Source organism: Chrysochloris asiatica, unplaced genomic scaffold (genome assembly GCF_000296735.1).
Source record: "Chrysochloris asiatica unplaced genomic scaffold, ChrAsi1.0 scaffold00021, whole genome shotgun sequence".
Taxonomy (NCBI): Eukaryota; Metazoa; Chordata; class Mammalia; order Afrosoricida; family Chrysochloridae; genus Chrysochloris; species Chrysochloris asiatica.
This window is the reverse complement of record NW_006408539.1, coordinates 15,258,465-15,279,026: the sequence shown is the minus strand read 5'-3', so window position 1 is coordinate 15,279,026 and position 20,562 is coordinate 15,258,465. Positions and strand designations below refer to the sequence as shown.

The following is a 20,562-nucleotide window of genomic DNA, read 5'->3' as shown; positions in this document are numbered from 1 at the left end:
TTCCTATTTTGTTGAGTGTTTTTATCAGCAATGGCTGTTGGATTTTGTCAAATGCCTTTTCTGCATCAATCGATATGATCATGTGGTTCTTTTCTTTTTTATTATTTATATGGTGGATAACGTTGATCGTTTTCCTAATGTTGAACCATCCTTGCATCCCTGATATGAATCCCACTTGATCATGATGGACATGTTTTTAGTTGAATGTTTAAATATTTCTCTGTACCAATACAGACACCTTGTGTGGCGCTTTAGGATCAGCACTGGACTGTGAACTTTAAGGTCAGCAGTTGAAGCTCACCAGCTGCTCCCAGGAAATGCTATACGAGGTTACTGTGGGTCAGAATTGACTCGATGGGTCTTAACAACAAGAAGACCAATGCAAAGTCCTGGTGTGACTTGGTAGGATAATCACTGAACTGCTAACTACAAGGTTGGTTGTTCAGACCCACCAGCTGCTTGTAAGAAACCCTATACAAGGTTGCTTTAAGTCAGAAGCGACTTGAAAGCACTTAGCAAGAACAAGACCGTTACAGGGGCGCTAGTCGCTCAGTAGTGAAGAGCTGCTGCTAGCTGCTCTGAAGAAGAGAGGGCAGCCTGCTTCCATAAAGATTGACGTGCTTGGGAACCCTGTGGGGCAGTTGGACTTTATCCTCTCAGGACATTATGAGTCTGAATCGACTCGTCTCGACAGCAATCGTTTTTGGTCTGTACCATTGCATGTGTCAGGGTTTATAATTAGTTCACGAAAGGAGAATTTAATAAAATTTCTCTTAGAGGTTTTGGATTTTTATAGTAAGAAAAGATGTGATAAGTTTTAAGGTGCACCAAAAGAGTGGTCCTGCTTTCTGTATCCTTCCAAGTTCCTGCTTTTTACATTGAAATATTCCTCCCTATGGGAAATGCCACTATTTATCCTCATCTAGTTAAAGCATTTTGAGATGGCCCACACCATCCAAACTGCCTTTTCTTAATATCTAAAAGTAAAAAATGAATTAGTTTTTAATTAATGTGAATTAATGCCTTATTCTTTGCTAAACTGACTTGCAGTCAAACTCTATCTTATTCACGAACTGAAATATCATTGGATACTGATTTTGCAACAGTACTTTCTAAAATTCCTTACCTCTTTATTTTTATCCTGATTTTAGAAAATCAACTTGATTTATGAAATAAATGGTAATACTCAAGAAGTTAGTATCATGGTAGGTTTTTCAGCTATTTAGTTCCTAATGTGTCTGTCATTTACTAAAGACACAGTTTATATCTTTTCTTCAATGTAGATTTCCTAACAAGGAACCCTGGTAGCGTAGTAGGTTACATGTTGGGCTGCTTAACCAAGAGATCTGCAGTTTGAATCTGTCAGCCACTCTGTGGGAGAAAAATAATGCTTTCTGCTACTGTAAAGATTTACAGCCTCGGAAACCCTTTATAGGATCACTATGAGTTGGAACCTACTCCATGGCACACAGCCATCATCACCACCATACCTCCTAACAATATTTTTGTAATCATTCCTGTTTTCTTTCATCTTATAGCACTTTAAAAAAAACCTCCAGTGAACTTTTAACCACACGTGTAACTTTTCAGCAACTATTAAGGTTTTAATACTCTTTTGTTATAGTCATTTATATTCATCATATATAACACAAGATGAGTATTCCGTTGCTACCTTACTTTTTATAAGGGCATGAGAACTAATTAATGCAGCAAATATTAAAGGGATTTTAAAAGTGTAGATGAATAATTTATTATTATGTTGTGTTATTCACCTTATACCTGAAGCTTGCATTATTACAGGAAAGGGAAAATATAACTCTAGAGGGAACTTGAAATAGTCTGTGTTAGCATCTGAACCCTCAGATATCAAATGTTTTAACTATTTTCTTTAAAAGAAAAAATTATCCTCTGATAAAAGATTCTTATACCAAGTAAATTCACTTATGTTTTCAGAAGTAAGAACGGCCCATCAGAACCTTCTTTCTTGGCATTTGAGAACCTATTTTCCTCCCTGAAGCCTTCTGGTCTCCATTTTAAATTATGCAGCTTCTTCAGCCTTCCCTTAAGGAAAGTTTATTTTTCAACGCTTTAATCTTGCTACTATTCTGAATCTTCTCTAAAAAAGCAGTTTGTGACTGTTTTTTTTTGCCATAAACCTAGAAGCAAGCTAGTGCTAAGCAGAAGGATGCAAGCTAGTGCTAAGCAGAAGGATTCATTCAGAGGAAAGTGATAATTTCTGTTATTATATTCTAAGAGACTTGATTAAAGACGTTTCTGTTGAAATGGAAATAATGCAGAATATTACAGAATTTAAGTAGAAATTTAACTTTTAAGTAATCTTAGCGTTTTAGATGGAAAATTCTCTGACTATCCATTCAGATAAGGTTGTGGCCATCACAAATGGAAAATTTTCTGAACAATGAAATAATCTATGTGTTAACGTATTATGTATAACAATAAGACGTTATTCAAATAGGCATGCTTTGTAATGACAGAAATGTGGTAAAATGCTAGGATTGACTACATGAGGCAGCTCTACGAGGGGAATTGTGGCTCCATGGTTTAATAGGTGAATTCTCAGGCAGCCTGGACACCAGGAACTGTGGTTCCAGGTCTCTGTGGGACGAACTCAGGTTTTGCTAAGACCAGATGATACCACTGACTCTTGTAAATGCTTTCCCCTCCTGTGCTTTATATTCCCCTCTCTGTACCCCAGCGTGTGGAAGAAAGCCCCTTCATTTCCACGTATCAGGAGTCTACCTCCCTTACACTTACTGTTTCAATGACACAGTTTCCTACAGGAAAAACAAATGGATTTTAAAAATAAGTTTTATTGAAGTATAACATACATGAAGAAAAGTACATAAAAGTTAAGGGTGTACAACTCGGTGAAATTCTACAAAAGAAACTCACCAACATAAGGAGCAGCTGGGTCATAGTAGAGGGCTTTGCCACTACACTTGTGCCCATTCCAAAGGGAGGTGACTCCATGGCATGTGTAACTCATCCAACAATACCATCAATACCACATTCAAGTAAAAGTGTGCTGAAGATAGTTCAAAATCAGCTACAACAGTACAGTGACAGAATACTGCTAGGAATTCTAGCCAGATTCAGAAGAGGAGGTGGAACTAGGGTTATCATTGCTGATACTAACTGGGTCTTGGCTGAAAGCAGAGAATACCGGAAAAATGTTTACTTGTGCGTTATTGGCTGTGTAAAGGCTTTGGCTGTGTGGATCCTAACAAGCTATTGATAACATTGAGAAGAATGAGTATTCCAGAACATTTCATTGTGCTCATGAGGGACAGGCAGTTGTTAGAATAGAACAAGAGGACACGGAATGGTTTAAATCAGGAAAGGTGTGTACCAGGGTTGTATTCTTTCACCATACTCAGTGTGTATGCTGAGCAAATCATCTGGAATGGGCACAATTTAGAGCTCTCCCAATAGGTTGGCCAGGTATAGCTGTCTTCTGAATTTCTTGACATAGACAAGTGAATGCCTACAGTGCAGCATAAGTTTGTTGGAAGATTTCAATTTGTTTTTTTTATTAATTCCTGGAGCCCTCCCGTTCCCCCCCCCCTTTTTTTTTTTTTTTTTAACTTATTGCCTTCAGTGCAGCTTGGACATCTTCCTTCAGTCCATCAGTTCTTGATCATATGCTATATCTTGAAATGGTTGGTCACTGACCATTTTGTGTGTGTGGGTTGTTTGTGTGCAATGACTCTGGAGATTCCTTCCATCTTCTTTTGATATCTTCTGCATCATTCAACATTTTGCCCATGTTGTTGTTGTTAAGCACCGTCAAGTTGGCTCTGACTTTACAGTGATCCTGTATAGAGTTTCTGAAGAGCGACTGGTGATTTTGAATCACTGACCTTGCGGTTTAAACTGACATTGCAGTTGAATGCTTATTTTACAGCACTGCACCGGAGCTCCATTTTGTCCATGTTGTTGTTGCTAAGTTCCATCGAGTTGGGTCCAATGCTTAGTGATCCTGAATAGGGTTTCCTGGGAGTGCTTGGTGAGTTTGAATTGCCGACTTGGTGGTTCAAACCAACCTTCTGGATGAGTGCTTATCGTATGGCGCCACACCAGGACTCCATACTGTTGTTGTTTGTTGTTAAGTGCCATCGAGTTGGTTCTGACCCATAGTGACCCTGTATAGGGTTTCCAAAGAGTGACTGGTGAGCTTGAACTGCTGACCTTGAGGTTCAAACTGACTTTGCAGTCCAGTGCATTAGCCCACAGTGCCATACCAGGACTCCATAGAATGCCTTAATATTGCAAGTCAAGGCTTAAATGTTTTTCTTTAGTTTTTTTCAGCTTGAGAAATGCTGATCATATTCTTCCCTTTTGGTATTCTAACTCCAGGTCTTTGCACATTTCATTATAATGCTTTACTCTCTGTAGCTGCCCTTTGAAATTTTCTGTTTGATTCTTTAACTTTCTAATTTCTTCCATTTGCTTTAGCTTCTGTATGCCCAAGAGCAAGTTTCAGAGTATGAAAATATGAAGCACCAACCGTCCCTCCTATGATACTCTCAACTTCTGTATTGGGTGTGATAATGCAATGGCTACCCAAAACTCAGACACTGTACTCAGAGTTATAGGATTTAATGGGGACGTTAACAGGTTAACAAATTGGGGTCAGAAATGCTCAGGGCACGTTTGTTCCAGTCAGTTGCTGATAAATGTCCACAGTATACATGAGCCTCAGCCTGTTGGCACTGGGCTCTAGCTCCGTGGGTCAGCAAAGCTAGGTCCTCCATTAAAGTACCTACAGGCACCCCACTGTACGAGCACATTTCCTCCTCAGAGTCACTATGCTGACGTCCACTGCTCTGTCTTGTGCTCTGATTCTTGGTTTTGTTGCTGCTGCTGCTGCTCTGCCACTCCTCTGATGTCACAGTTTTCTGTCTCTAGGTTGAGGAGGTTCATTGTGCAGTGATCTCGGGGTCCAAAGGATGTGCTCCTCTCCTGGCTCTTCTTCTTCAATGATAGTGAGATCCACCCTTCTGCTTCTGATAGTGGCTCATTTTAAACCCATGTTAGAGTTCCAGTTTTTCACAATTACATTGAACTCTTTAACATCCACAGCTGAATTGTGTCATCCTGCAGCATTTTCTCCCACCGTCTCTTATGCAGACCCATCAGAAAAAGAGTCATTTTGTGAGAGTTACAAAGACTAAGGCTAGAAGAGATGTAGTAAATAATTCACTACATGACACAGAGTGTCTTCAGACATCCATTTTGGTCTTTCCTTTTCTTCTATCTTTTTAATGGCCGCTTCCTTTCTTCCTGTTTTATATTCTTGATGTCATCCCACAACTCTTTCGGTCTTTGGTCATTAGTATCTAATGCATCAAATGTTTTCTTGAGATGATTGCTAAATTCAGGTGGGATGTGTTCTAGGCCATATTTTGGCTCTTGTGGACTTGTTTTAATTTTCTTTGGCTTCAGCCTGAACTTTCTTACTATCATTTGATGGTCTATTCCATAGTCTGCCCCTGGTCTTACTTTTTTTGCTGATGAAAATTGAGTTTCTCCATTGTTTCTTCCCACAGATGTAGTTAGTTTGATTCCTATGTATTCCATCTAGTGAGATCCATGTGTATAGTCAGTCACCTTTTATGTTGTTTAAAAAAGGTATTTGCAATGAATAAGTTGTTGGTCTTGCAAAATTCTACCATGTGATCTCCAACATCACTTCTGTGACCCAGACCATATTTTCAAACTACTGATCCTCCTTCTTAGCTTCCAGTCATAGCATTCAATCACCAGTAATTATCAATGCATTTTGACTACATGTTAGATCAGTTTCATACTGAAGAAGTTGGTAGAATTCTTCAGTGTCATCATCACTGCTATTATTGGTTGTTGTATAAATTTGAATAATAGTGGTATTAACTGTTCTTCATTGTAGGTGTATGCATATTATCCTATCACAGATAGCATTGTACTTCAAGATAGACCTTGACATACCATACTCCTTTTGAGGATGAATGTGATACTATTTCTCTTGAATTTGTCTTTCTACAATACTAAACCATAAAATATTTGGGTTCAAAATGGGCATATAAGTGCATTTCAGCTCACAGATGCCTAGGATGGTAATCTTTATGCTTTCCATTTCATTTTTGACAAGTTCCAGTTTTCCTAGATTCATACTATGTACAGCCAGTGTTCTAATTGTTAATGGGTGTTTGCAGTGGTTTCTCCTCATTTTGAGTTCTTCCCTATCAGCAAATGAAGGTACAAAAACTTTGCTCCATTCATGTTATTGTGGTCAACTCTACTTTGAGGAGACAGCTCTTACCTAGTTGTATTTGGTTTTTTTTTTCTAACCTGAGGGACAATGTTCTACTGCTATTTGTAATGTTTGCATCTTCAGGTACTATATCTGAAAACGTTCTGCTGCTATTCATAAGGTTTTCAGTGGCTAAAATTCAGAGGTAGCCCACCTCTCCTTCCTCTTCCTCTGCTGAAACCTATCCACCACGGGTCACCCTCCTGGTATTTCAAGTATCGGTGGCATAGCTTTCAGCATCATAGCAACACAGAAGCCACCACTGTGTGATAAGCTGACAGAGGAGTGGTAGGGAGAATGTGTAGTAAGTAGTTAAGTATTTAGTTCTACACAAGCTTTATTGTCATCTTTTTATTTAAGTTAGCAAATTCTCAGGTGCTTTATGAATGACCATGTATGTTGAGCTCCTATTTTTCTTCCATTTTTAGGTCTGTAATATTGCGATAGCATTTTAATCAGCTAAAATGTATTGATTCATTTTATGTGCTTAGCACTTTGCCAAGTGTTGCTATAGACATATAATGGAAATTGGAGACATTTTCTTGGCCCACATGTAGAATAAAATTTAATTGGAGAGAAATAAATTGATCATTAGACTAGAAGAAAGTGCTAACGATGTGAGCTGAGATTTGGGGAGGGAGGCCCGCTAAGCAAGGACTCAGATTGTGTACTGGATAGGTGGGGAGTGAAGAGTGTACCCATTGTACCGCTGAGGCTGTTTACCCTGGGGATAATAGGAAACTAGATAGAATACACGGGAGGGCCATCAGTAGTTAGTCTAGGGAGTCTGGAATCACTGAAGTAGACTGCAGGAGGCCCATATCAGCTGTAAGTAATCAGTATTTTAGCACGCAGTCAGAATTTTAGGACGCATTCAGTAGTTTTGGTATCTGTGTGGATCAGAGTAAGGGCTGTAGGAGATCAAGTAAAAGGCTTTTGTAGAAATTTTGTGATTCTGACTTAGAGTATAGCCTTCTGTTTTCAAAAATGCCTTTGCTCAGTGTAATTCCATTTCTAAGACTATTCTTAGGAAAATAGTTCCCAGTGTGTGGTATATGAAGAGTCAGGGGACCAGGTCCAGGGGACATTTTGAAGTCACTTGTTTCCTTTCATGTGCTCCTGCCTCTTCACACCTTTTACTCCAGCTTCCAATCAGTGCTTCTTCTTGTTGTTAGTGACCCTGCAGGGGTGGGGAATTTCCTGAAAGTCCAAAAAAGAGAAAACCCAGTGAGTTGAAAGATCCTTAATGTGGGCAAGGTTCTTAGGGGTTCCGAGAATCCAGGGGACCCCTAGATAGGTGTTTGGGAGCCCTTTCATGATTTAAAAATAATAATAATATGTAAAAATTTGGGGGTATATGCATTTTATAGGCAGAGTTTTGAATTCTGAAAAAGTCTGACAACTCCCTCCATCTTTCTAGAAACAAATGGCAGCAAATGAGTAAAGCAGATTGTTAGTAAGATTGGTAATCATTGCTTTGGTTCTGAAGATTTTCCATCTTACCTCTTCAGGTATTGCCAGGACCAAACAGGAAAAGACAGAGGATTCTATTAGGTTGAACCAGATGAACTTGCCAGTATTTAATTTAGTAGTTTTTGATATACAAAAATATCAGTTTCATAGAAGTCAGCATAATATATCCTTAAATAACTGTTCCTATACTTTTAAAGGAGTCCTGGTGTGGCTCTGTAGGCTAATGCGCTGGACTGCAAAGTCGGTTCGAGCCACAAAGTCGCCAGTTCAAGCTTACCAGCTGCTTCTTAGAAATCCTACACAGGGTTGCTATGAGTCAGAACCGACTTGATGGCACTTAGCAACAACAATACTTTTAAAATATAAAGGTATTCAATTTAGGAGTGTATGTTTTCGTTAAGAGGTGTGTGTATACAATTTTGTGTTTTAATGTGCTTATTTTACATGTAATTGAGTTCTGGTTAGGTTTCGTCAGTTTCTACATTCTACACGCTTCATGCCCTTAGACAGTTTGTTTCAGGTTGCTCAGTGTTTTTTTCAGGTGTGTCACCTTTGTTTTAGGAGTACAATGGTTCTGTAAGATAAGCACTGGACTTTGAACCACAAGGTCAGCAATTCAAGCCCATCTGTCACTCCATGGGAGAAAGATGAGGTTTTATGTTTCTGAAATGATTTACAGCTTTGGAAGCCCTACACAGGGTCACTGTAAGTCTGAACCAATCAGATGGCATTTAACAACAACATCACTTTTGTTTACTTAAGATTTCTCTTGTGGTAAAACAAGCAGAGAAAAATGATGGAAAATCCATGAAAGAGAGTGCCCCAAACAGTAACTGGGGTAGTATAGGAATGAACCCTAACTCTGCCCAGAGCTCTTTGATGATAGGGGTTCAGACTCAGGGATGAAAAGCACCACCACGGTGGATTTGTCCTGTTGAGATGAAGCCTGGGACTCGTACCGTGTACCTTCTGTTCTGTTAGTTACTGTGAGTTCGGCTTTCGTTGTTAGCCAGAGTGTTACATGTCTTCTACAAAAGGGACAGACATGTAGTCAGTAGTTCATACTTAGAGTCAAGAAAGCTAAGTTTAACTCTGAGCTTTTCCGTGGGGAATGCAGATAACAGGTGACAGTACAATTTAGTTTAGAGTCTCTTCCATTTTTACCTAATTTTTTACCATGTTTTTTTCAGTTCTGAAAAAAATTATGTAAGAAGGGGTTTGAAAAAGTTGATGGAAAAATGAATTAAAAGGTAATGGAATTTTTCCATGAACATTTTGAAGCCCCTTTTGTGAATAGATATAGTTGTTTGTTGTTAAGTGCTGTCGAGTCAGTTTTAACTCTTAGTGACCCTCTGTAGAGTTTCCAAGGAGCAGCTGGTAGATTTGAACTGCTGAACTTTTGGTTAGCAGTCTGGGTGCAACCCACCAGGGCTTTTATATATTTATACGTGTGTGTGTGTGTATGTGTATTTATACATACATACATACATACATTATATATATAAAATGGAGTCCTGCTGTGGCACCAGACTGCAAAGCTGTTTAAACTTCAAGGTTGGCAGTTCAAGCTCACCATCTGCTCTTTGGAAACCGTATACAGGGTTGCTAAGGGTCAGAATTGACTCGATGGCACTTGACAACAACAACAAATATATAGTGTATATATATACACACACACACATACATAAACAGATGAGAGTAAAAAAGTATTGCTACAAGTCACAGAAACCTTTATTAAAGAAAAATACTATAAAATTTGAAGCTATTCATCTAGGTGTATATACTTCTAAAGAAGGTATTTTCATCTCTTTAACACCCTCCCTGCCCCCCGGAAAATCCTAGTGTGACGCTGCGGGTTAATGCACCAGACTGCAAAGCCATTTGAACTGCAAGGTCGGTGGTTCAAGTTCACTAGCTGCTCCTCGGAAACCCTATACAGGGTCGCTATGGGTCTGACCTGACTCGATGGCACTTAACAACAACCCTTTCCCCCTCCCCTTGGGAAATCCTGGTTGGTGCTGTAAGATAAGCACTGAAATGCTAACCACAGGTCATAGATCCAAACTCACCAGCGCTCATTGGAATCCCTGTACAGGGTCATTATGAGCCTCTGGCATTATGAGTCACTGACCTGACCCCATGGCACCTATGAACAACTCCCTGAAGAATTCTTTGACTTACATCAAAATGGCAGTTCTAGCAACTTCCAGGGACTCCAACTGTGTTCCATTTTGGGGAAGAAAAAGAAGTCTGAAGGGGTTAGATCTAGGGCTGTAGAGTAGATGGGGTCAGGTTTCCTGACAAGATTTCCCTTGCTACCTTTGAAGGATGAGCCGGGTGCTTTGTATACCGAGTGTTGTGATGGAAAAAATTCCTAGGTGCAACTCTCCTGGCCTTTTTCTCACCTTCGCATTCAGTTTTCTTAAAACTTCTCCATGATAAATCTCACACGATTGTCGTGTGTCCTGTGAGAAAATTTATCAAGATTACCACTTTGGAGTCTCCCAAACCAACCTACATAACTTTCTGAGCTGACTTCTCTGCCTTGAAATGAACTGACCCAGCAGATTCCCTTGGAAGCCACTGTTTAGGTTGGCTTTTTTTTTTTTATGACGGCACCCTAATGAGACTGTTGCTGTTGTGGTTATGTGCCATGGAGGTTCTGATTCATAGTGACCCTGTACAGGGTTTCTGGGGCTGTAAATCTTTATATGAGCAGAAAGCCTCTTCTTTCTCCCATGGAACAGCTGGTAGTTTCGAACTGCTGACCTTGCAGTTTGCAGCCACTACGCTACCAGAGCTCCTTAGGTGTATTTATAAGAGAATTTGTCTGCAGTCATGTGCTGATCACAGGGGCAAGTTTTAACATGATTTGTTTGGAATGATCCTGTGCATGTATGACCTGAAACCCTAGTAGCAATACTTTTTCACTCCCTCTCACGTCCTCATTGGTACATACATGAAGACTCCTCCATTATCTTTTAATTCCATTTTTCCATCAACTTTTTGAAGTCCCCTCTGTGTGTATATGTAATAAATGAGGCAACATTTTAAATCTGCATTTTTTTTCCTTTGTAGACTACTGTCTGATTCTAAACAGCAGAACTTTTTAAGAAAAGCAAGATCTTACATAAAACAGGGACAGTATGATAAAGTGGTAAGTATGCTTGTGAATCTGTGGGTTAGGCATTGGGCAGCTTACAAGGTCAGCGGTTCAAACCCACAGCTACTCTGAAGCAGAGTGATGAAGCTGTCTGCTCCTGTAAAGATTTATAGGGTTGCTATGAGTTGGAATTGGTATCGTAGCAGTGGGCTTGGGTGTTTTTTATTTCGACCTTGATAGATAAATTGCTGGTCATCATTTTGGAAGTGGGATGAGGCATGGAAATGAAAATAAAGTTGGGAAGACCAGGGAGCTTTCCGGATCCCTCAAGAAAGAGTTGGATATCCAGAGTGACTCTGTTAGCACTGAGCATCCCCTGTTATTTCAAAGACGATTATGAGTCAGTTTTTTTGGTGAACAATGAAAATGAACTACTCCTATGCCATTTTTAATAATGAGCAATATATTCCAAGATTCTGTTACCATACTTAATACATAACAATATTTTAGACCATGACATATTTGTACATTTGGAATTATCAATATACAATAAATAGTCTAACAATTCATGTTGGGAATTTTTACTCTTCTCAACTCCTACACTAGTCTATTTTTCATGAATTGTTTTTTTTTGTCAAACAGTCTCATGATTTTAAAGTAAGAGAGAGTTTTATTTTGTTTCCAAAATACCTTTCCTAATATTACCCATTTCTACTGCTTATTTCTGTTTTGATCTTGAATGGGTCGGTCACTCTTCTCTAAAACATTAAGTGATGGTTTGTGAGAGATTCGGGTAATCTCATAGAAGAAAGTGAACAGTTTTATGTTGGGACCTGTTCTTGAGACCTGTCATTTCTTTTCTTGTGTCGTTTAAAAATCATTTCCTTAAAAGTGAATACCTTTAAAGGATTGCACCTAGAAAGATGTTTCTTTTGGTCTCCCTTTTTAATCACGATTAAGAAATAAGTTCATTTTGTTCAGGAATTCTTGTACTTTGCAAGAAGATACTTGAAAAATTAAAATCTATTGCTGATCCATCATCTACAGTTAGTTGCTCTAATTTTAATGCTTATAGAAACTTTATAATATGCCGTTTAAAAAAAATCATTTTTATTCTTTGCATGTGGCAAGTTTTATTTCCTTTCTCCATAGGTTTCCCTTTGCAAGGAGCTGATTCATCTCGCACTGAAAGGATTGTCTTATTATCACACTTACGACAGATTCTTTTTGGGAGTCAATGTTGCTCTTGGTTTTGTGGGATGGACATCTTATGCTTCTTTGCTAATCATCAAATCTCATTCTGACCTTACTGGAGGTGTTAGGAAAGAAGTTAAGGTAAGCCTTAAATTATATATAGAATATACTGAAGACTCAGGTAAAGGTATAAAATCACTATTGTTAAGTGCCATGAAGTCTATTCCAACTCATAGTGACCCTGCACAGATAGGGTGTTTGAGGAGCACCTCGTGAATTTGAACTGCCAAGTTTGTGGTTAGCATCCAAGTGCTTATCCTACTGTGCCACACCAGGGCTACGTAAAATCGCTAGGACTAAGAAAAAGGATGTAATCAAATCAACAGTAATGCATTCATATAATATGTGAGACGTGGCATTGTTGTTATTAAATGCCGTTGACTCGTTTTTGACTCATAGCAACCCTGTATAGGGTTTCCAAGGAGCAGCTGGTAAGTTTGAATCACTGACTCCTGTGATTCAAACCAACCTGGTGGTCCTGTGTTTATCCTACAGCACCACATGAAATTCTATATAGAGTTGTTATGAGTTGGCAGTAGGGTGTTTTTTTCTTTGGTTTATGGTATTAAAAGTGTTCTTTTTCTGTTCTTTCTTATAACTACTTATTATGTTGAAGGTGTGGTATTTTGGGTTAGGTGGTTCAAGCTCACCAACTGCTCCTTGGAAACCCTATACGAAGTCGCTATGAGTTTGAACCAACTCGACAGCACTTAACAACACAACAAACAAATATTACATATCTTTCTGTTATAGGTGTTCAGAAAATAATTTCAGAGCAATATATCTAAATTTATCTGATATAAAAATTTAGGAGCTGGAAACTTATCAAATCAGGATTTCAATTACATATGCCTGGCTCTTCATCACAACCCTCTTTATGACAACTGTGCCCTAATTTATCCTAATTTCTTACTTCCCTTCTGATGATATTTTATGCCAGTAGAGAGGAAGTAGAAAAAGAAAAAAAAAATCTCCTTTTCCTCCCTAAGTCCCCCTCCTTCCAGTATGCAGTTGTTAAACTTAATCTGATTTAGCTTTGGCTAAATATGGTTGGCGGTTCAAACCCACCAGCCGCTCCTCAGAAACCTACAGGAGGAATCGAGAGTCACTATGAGTTGGAACCGACTTGATGGCATTTAACAACAACAAAGCAAAGGTAGGAATGGACGCTCTCCAGGTGTTCTCAGCCTCCTCTCGAGCCCACAGTCATATTCTGTACCCGCTTCAGGCTCCTGTTTCATACGCTAGAACTCTTGTTCTTAGACTGACAACTTCCCTCTACATATGGAGGCTGTCTAGGGCCTTAGATTGAGCCCCCGGCTTGGTTGGTCGCTTGTTGGGTGAGTGAATCTCCTGAGGTTGAGCAGTGGAGGGAGAAGTGTGGAGTGCAGGTCAAGCTGGAGTGTGGATAGATGAAAGCATTATCCCAACTGAAGATTATGTCCCACAGTTCACTGTGGGCTCCACAGGGTTTGGAAAGCTAGTCAGGGCACTCCATCAATAGTTATAAAGTCGTTTATATGACTGTGGGAAATGTGTTCCAAATTTTGAACTAGTTATTTGAAAACAGACTTGAAGAACACAGAGCACTTTTTAGTTGGCAATTGCCTAATTGCAGAAATTCCATGTGTATTCAGCTTTCTCTTCTGTTACGGGCTTCTCAAATGACAGATCTTTAGATTTCTCTGTTTGAATGCACATCTTTGATTAATCATCTGGTTGTAGAGCCATTGAAAGAAAGCACCATATTTTCTTAACTTTATCAAAGGTCTTAAAAATAAAAAAAACAAACAAAAACAAAAAGCTATCAGCATGGATTTGGAACTGTTTCAATGTTTTGTTTGATTTTCAGAAACCAGGCCGTCTCCTGCCATGCAGTTTTGTAGCTATTGGCATTTTAGTAGCATTTTTCCTGCTGATTCAAGCTTGTCCCTGGACTTACTACGTGTACTGTTTGTTGCCAGTGTCCATATGGTATGCAGTTCTACGAGAGTAAGTAATGCATCTTGCTACCGTGGTAGTTCACTTCATTTCAGCTAAATCTGTAGCTAAGGTAGACTAGATTTCTGTAGCATAGTCATCAAAGATATATCCATAATACTGTCAAATTGTCAAGTCCCCTTAATTTATGTATAGATACATAATATGTGTATGTATAGGAGTCCTGCTGTGGCACTGAGGGATAAGCAGGGTTGGCAGTTCAAACCCATCAGTTGCTCCTTGGAAAACCTGTACAGGGCCGCTATGAGTTGGAACTAACTCAATGGCATTTAACAACAACAACAACAACAACAATTTGTACATGGGAGCGTGATGGTTCACTAGGATAAGCACTAGACTGTGGATCACAGGGTCAGTGGTTTGAGCCCATCAATCACTCCACAGGAGAAAGATGAGGCTTTCTGCTCCTCCAAAGATTTACAGCCTTGGATACCCTGTACGGGGTCACTGTGATTTGGCACCAACTTCAGGGCTCTAACAACAAAAACGTGTCTATAAGAATTCTTTTTCCTTTTAACTCCTTTGATCATTGCCCAGAGATAGCAGTGACCTCTTTCCTTCTTAGTATATCTTTTATCAGAAAAATCTGGGATAAGAGTAAAGTAATTAATATTGATCATCCTCAGCCTGGAATGGCTAGAATGACAGAAGATACATCTTCAAAGAAAGATCATCAGGAGAAACCCGAAACAAAAATGTCAGCATGACTGGCTACAACAAGAATAAGCAAGCTGTTCACTGGGAAGCCATCAAGGCAAGCAATCAAGTTCCTTCAGGACAAACTCCCCTCTAAGACAGAAACTCAAAGGGAACACATGAGCAGGCATACAAGCTTGCTGGTGATCACATTGGTCTACTGGTGAGTGGAAAAGGGAAAAAGGCAACAATGAAGAAATCAGCTGAGTTCCACCACATTCCATAGACTCCCGTTGACCTGGCGATGAGAGAGAGAAGAGGAAGGGTTGGTTGGTCCAAAGTGTGGTGAGACCTGGGGACACCTGAGCCCATGGACAAGGACATAACCACAGAGGGCTAGAGCTGAGAGTGAAGCAGCCAGCTGATAGGAAGTGAGAGGAGGCACACAAGAACATCCAAATTTGCAGATAGTACCCATTTGACCTAGCCTTAATGGCTTGATAATCAGAACTTGACTAGAAGAAGATGGAAAAAAAGAAACAAGAACAAAACAATTTTTGATAAAGGAAATGAAGGTAAATTGCTACAATTTGATGAACTTGACTTATACTCATGGAGGTGGTAACTCTAAATACCAACAGAAAGTGAAGGAGTCTTGACATCAAGTATCAATGCTATCCCCTCTGTACACTGGATAGATAGGGATGGGCAACTCAGACATTGGCTACCTAAAATGAGGGGGTGATAAAGGCACGAAGTGACTGGCTTACAAGGTTTCAAGGGAGGAGTTTAGTTTAATAGTGTCTGGAGAAAAAAGAGTCCCCACTGAATAGTTTTCATTTTGTCTAGATGGGTCTGGTTAAAAGAGATGGAGATAAGATTCTTATGATTCAATAGTGAATAATTGAAATAAATCTTTTAGAGTTTACCTTAATTTTTGAAGAAGTGCTTCTTCTCTGCACAAATCTTACAGTTTTGATAATACTATGAAGTCATACTTCTTAATCACAGAAAGGTCAAGAACCAATTGATACTGACCTTCTATAATTGGTCATTTGATAATAATGGAGTCCAGGATAAGGAGTAGACTGCTGACTTTAAGACTGGTGCTTCAAACCCACCAGCCACTCCTTGGAAACTTTGTATGGGATTGCTATGAGTCAGAACCAACTCGATGGCATTTTACAGCATCAACAACATTTAATAATGCATTGAAAATGTTGAAGTTTTATTTTTTTTTAATGATGAAATATAAAAAAATTTACGTTTCTAATATTTTGTTAACATTTAATATTTAATTGTTGTTAAGTGCCATTCGGCTCATAGTGACCTTGTGTAGGGTGATGTTTTATAATGTGGGTTTGGAAAAAGTTATTTAGATGAGTGAAACAAGGAAATTTAAGATTTTTCCTGCTTAGATTAGGAATATTTATTTTATTTCTTTAAGATAGGTGAGACTTTAATATAAGGTTAATTTTTTAAGTTTTCAATTTGCAGACTTTTGGGTTTGTTGTACTTTATTTCTGATGTTCTATCAGCAGTTGTCTACATTTAAAGTAATATCTATATTTAAAGTAAGATTAAACAAGCTCATTTAATTAGTGTTTATGGTGAAGATAAACCTTTATAATCCTATCCTAGTAATTCAGAAATGAAAATTTTCCCAAAATAGGTACACATTTGTGAAAAAAAGTTCAAGTGGTGGTTGTGTGCCATTGAGTTTGTTCCAGCTCATAGAGAACCCTGGAAAGGGTTTCTAAGACTGTAAGTTTTTATGGGAGCAGAAAGCCTCCGCCTTCTCGCACAGAGAGGCTGGTTAGCAGCCCAACTTCTAACCCACCACGCTACCAGGGCTCCTTAAAGTTCAAGTCAGTGAAATAAATCTTTCAGAGTTTCCCTTAGTTTTTGAATAATATATAGATGGAAAATTTACTGGTTTCTAGATTTGCTCATTGTTTTTTTTCTGCACTACATAAGACCTAAGATTTTTTTAAACAGATTTCAAGTCATTCGAGACCTGGCCGTATCACTGTCGACCTTCCCTCTGAGCCGTTTTGCCGGCTCTCTGTCAGTGTTCGCCTTGGGAATTGAAGTATTAGTAAGTAATGCACCGCACTGCACTGCACCTTTTTCACATTTATCTCAGCTCTATGAACCTATTCGTAAGTGACCTCTCTTTTCATTTCTCCTTTGGAACGCATTACTAGGTTCTCAGTTTTTTCTACCGCTACATGCTTACAGCTGGACTCATTGCATTTGCGAGTTGGCCATTTTTCACTCAGCTGTGGACTCGAGCAAAGGTACAAGTACTCATTTTGTTTTATGATTGCAGGCTAGGAGCTGCTTTGTTTGGATGTGTGTTTAGCTAGCGGAGTGCTCACTTCTTTAATAAAGGGCTAGAGAGTGACCTTAGGTAAAGAGCCTGGGGGTCCTTTTGCCTGGAGGACTGAGGCTGTCTATGAAGTTTCAGTGATTCACAGTATTTCAGAGCACAGTGAGTCTGGGATGTGACGATTTCATGCTAGAGAAGCAGAATTGACATGCTATTCTGTGATGCGCCTCCTGAGTTCCCTGGACCCAGAATGTCTGTATGTTGGTGCAGGTGAGGAAGTGCCCTGAGAAGCCTCGAGAAGTACAGTCTTGTAGATGGCGGTGCTGTGGACTTGAGACAGAAGTGTCACCTCGCTCCTGGCCCTGAGCCACCTCCCCAGCTCTTTAGCAAACCAGCTTCCCCCACTGGGAAGTAGGCTATAAATTCATAATACAAAAAATCAAACCCACTGCCGTTAACTCAACTCTGATCCCCCCTCCACACACACACACACACACACACACTGCTGTGGAGTTGGTTCCAACTCGTAGCTGCCCTGTAGGACAGAGCAGAGCAGCTCCCTAGGGTTTCTGAGACTCAGCCTTTACAGGAACAGACAGCCTCATGTTTCTTTCAAACCACCAACCACCTGTTAGTAGACAACTGCCTGACCCACTGCACCAACAGGGCTCTATCTTCTTGACGTTGTAAGGCACTGTCACGTCACTTCCTACTCCTAGAGACCAAGCATACGCACCACAGAACCAAACACTGTGCGGTCCAGTGCCATCCTCCCAACGGCTACTGTGCCGGAGCCCATTGCTGTGGCCACTGTGTCAGTCCAGCTGAGTGGGGGGCTTCACAAAGTTTCCTCCTGATTTCCTTCCTTTGGTAGTGGCCTTCACAGGAGTCCTCTCCTGTTTCCCCTGTCTGCTGGAGGCAGCAGGGAGATAGAAATACCTTCTTTCCATGTTGGAGAATTTAAAGTATTCTTCAAGTAACAGGGTTACTGACAATTTCTGTCTTGATCTAATTAAAAAATATTTCAATTCCCATCTGGCTCAAATGTTTGCTTACTATTGCAGGCCAGCTTTCTTAGTGATAGTAGTCAGTCTGCAGTGCTCCTATGACAGACACTGAATGAAGCACTTGCTTTGTGGTGTCAGACTCCAGTTTAAATCCTGGCTGTTTGATTTACTAGGCCGGGTACTTATACCATAATTTCTCTGAGCTCTGAAATGTTGTGAATACTGCAACCTACCTGTTAAAGTACTTGTGGGAATTGAATAATACTCTCGTGTGTCTAGCACTTTACCTACGCTATGACAGTAATCCATAAATTGTAAGTTTCATTGCCAGTTTTCTGTACCATGTTTGTCTGACGGTCGCTTTTTTCTCTGTTGTAGATCACCTCACTGGGTTGGACTTGCTTCTCTTTGCTTCTGGCAGTCTTCCCACTGATGCCTGTGGTAGGACGAAAACCAGATCTCTCTCTAGTGTAAGAATAGTATTTTTAACTTTTATTCTTTTCAACACAATTTTTTTTCCCATCAGTACTATGAAATACGAACCTAATCTTATTTAAGAGTTGGAAATCACTTGAAGACACAGGAAGTTAAAATACCATCAAACTATCAACCCTGATTTGAGCCTTAACAACAACAGCAGGCTCTGAGAGGCAATAAGTCTTTGAGGAGGTGCTTTGGGTCTCCACAAAGTGTGCCAGACAGTAAAAACTTAAATGCTAGGAAAGAAAAAACAGTGGATTTTATATATTTTTGTACAGTAGGAAATCTGAAAAAGATTTTATAGAAAAAAATGTTCTGTTGCTAAAACAAAAATGGTTTAAAACCATGATGTGATTCCTATCTCCTCAGTCTCCTGGTATGTCCACACTTAGACTGTCTTAGAAAAATGAAATTTTCTATTCCTCTCATCTGAATATAAATGTCTTCTTGTGAGGAAAGCTAACTTACCTTGACAACTGTCTCATATTTAATCACTCAAACTGTTATGAAATTTTTCTATATGGAATCATCTGAATACAAACGCCTTCTTGGGAGGAAAGTTAACTTAGCTTGACAACTTTCTCATAGTTAATCACTCAGATTGTTATAAAAATTTTCTACTTAGCATGCGTGAATTCTCTGTCTGGATGGTGCGGGACCAGGCAATGTTTCATTCTGTTTGTGCATATGATCACTGGTATCAAACAGCAACACTGATGACTATGACCCAGCTAAGTCTACAAAACAGACTTCTAATTTTACTTTAAATTGAAAAGAAAAACAAAAATATATCTAACATAGCTGTAATATTCTGGTACTCCAGTGCCTAAAGTAAACACGTATTTGCCAGTGAGTTAATATACCTATAAAAATGACGTGGGGACGGTGTCTGGTTTCACCAGGGAGAATCAAACTTGATATCAGCCCAACGTTGATTACTATGAGGCAGAGGTCAGACACGCCTCCACCTTCCAGCCTTCTTCACCAGTTCTTTTACCAGTTTCGTCCCTGCCACACAATGCTCTACTTCTCTGCTGGGCTTAGTAATTCACTGCAGTCTCTGCACAGAACTCAGAGACAATACTTAAGATTGTGGGGTTTGTTAGGGAAATTAACAGTTTACACTTCAGCAGCAGAAACAACTCGGTGTACAGAGTTGTTTTGGATCAGGAGATATGTGGCTGCAGGTAGGCCTCTCTCTGGTCCTCTGCCTCATAGCCATGTGGTCCTTTGGCCTCTGTCCTGCTTGGGCAATGTTACAAAGCTGTCAATAAAGGCCCAAAGGGCACTCAGCTCTGTTTTGGTGGGTCAGAAAAGCTAGCTCCCCAAGGAATGCCAGCAGGCACTCAGCTTTACTTGCTCTGTGGACTGAAGCCCACCTCCCTGTCTCATGCTCTGTAGACTAAAGCCCACCTCTCTGTCTCATGCTTTGTAGACAGAAGCCCACCTCCGGGTCTTATGCTCTGTAGACTGAAGCCCACCTCTCTGTCTCATGCTGTGTAGGCTGAAGCCCACCTCTCTGTCTCATGCTCTGTAGGCTGAATCCCACCTCCCTGTCTCATGCTCTGTAGGCTGAGGCTGAAGCCCACCTCTCTGTCTCATGCTCTGTAGGCTGAAGCCCACCTCTCTGTCTCATGCTCTGTAGGCTGAAGCCCACCTCTCTGTCTCATGCTCTGTGGGCTGAAGCCCACCTCTGTGTCTCATGCTCTGTGGGCTGAAGCCCACCTCCCTGTCTCATGCTCTGTAGACTGAAGCCCACCTCCCTCTCTCATGCTCTGTTGACTGAAGCCCACCTCCCTGTCTCATGCTCTGTAGGCTGAATCCCACCTGTCTCATGCTCTGTAGGCTGAATCCCACCTCTCTGTATCATGCTCTGTAGACTGAAGCCCACCTCTCTGTCTCATGTTCTGTGGGCTGAAGTCCACCTCTCTGTCTCATGCTCTATAGACTGAAGCCCACCTCT

At 40.1% G+C, this 20,562-nt stretch overlaps 1 protein-coding gene across 1 annotated transcript in view; it reads left to right on the top strand.

Annotated features, from left to right (window-relative positions):
* The window catches only part of PIGN (phosphatidylinositol glycan anchor biosynthesis, class N), a 104,776-nt gene that overhangs the window by 41,470 nt on the left and 42,744 nt on the right, over nucleotides 1-20,562 (top strand). The window contains exons 11-16 of the mRNA XM_006837576.1: nucleotides 10,865-10,943; nucleotides 12,042-12,224; nucleotides 13,996-14,135; nucleotides 16,779-16,878; nucleotides 16,988-17,080; nucleotides 18,498-18,589. Of these exons, the coding sequence (XP_006837639.1) occupies nucleotides 10,865-10,943; nucleotides 12,042-12,224; nucleotides 13,996-14,135; nucleotides 16,779-16,878; nucleotides 16,988-17,080; nucleotides 18,498-18,589 (687 nt within the window). The remainder of the gene's footprint in view (nucleotides 1-10,864; nucleotides 10,944-12,041; nucleotides 12,225-13,995; nucleotides 14,136-16,778; nucleotides 16,879-16,987; nucleotides 17,081-18,497; nucleotides 18,590-20,562) is intronic.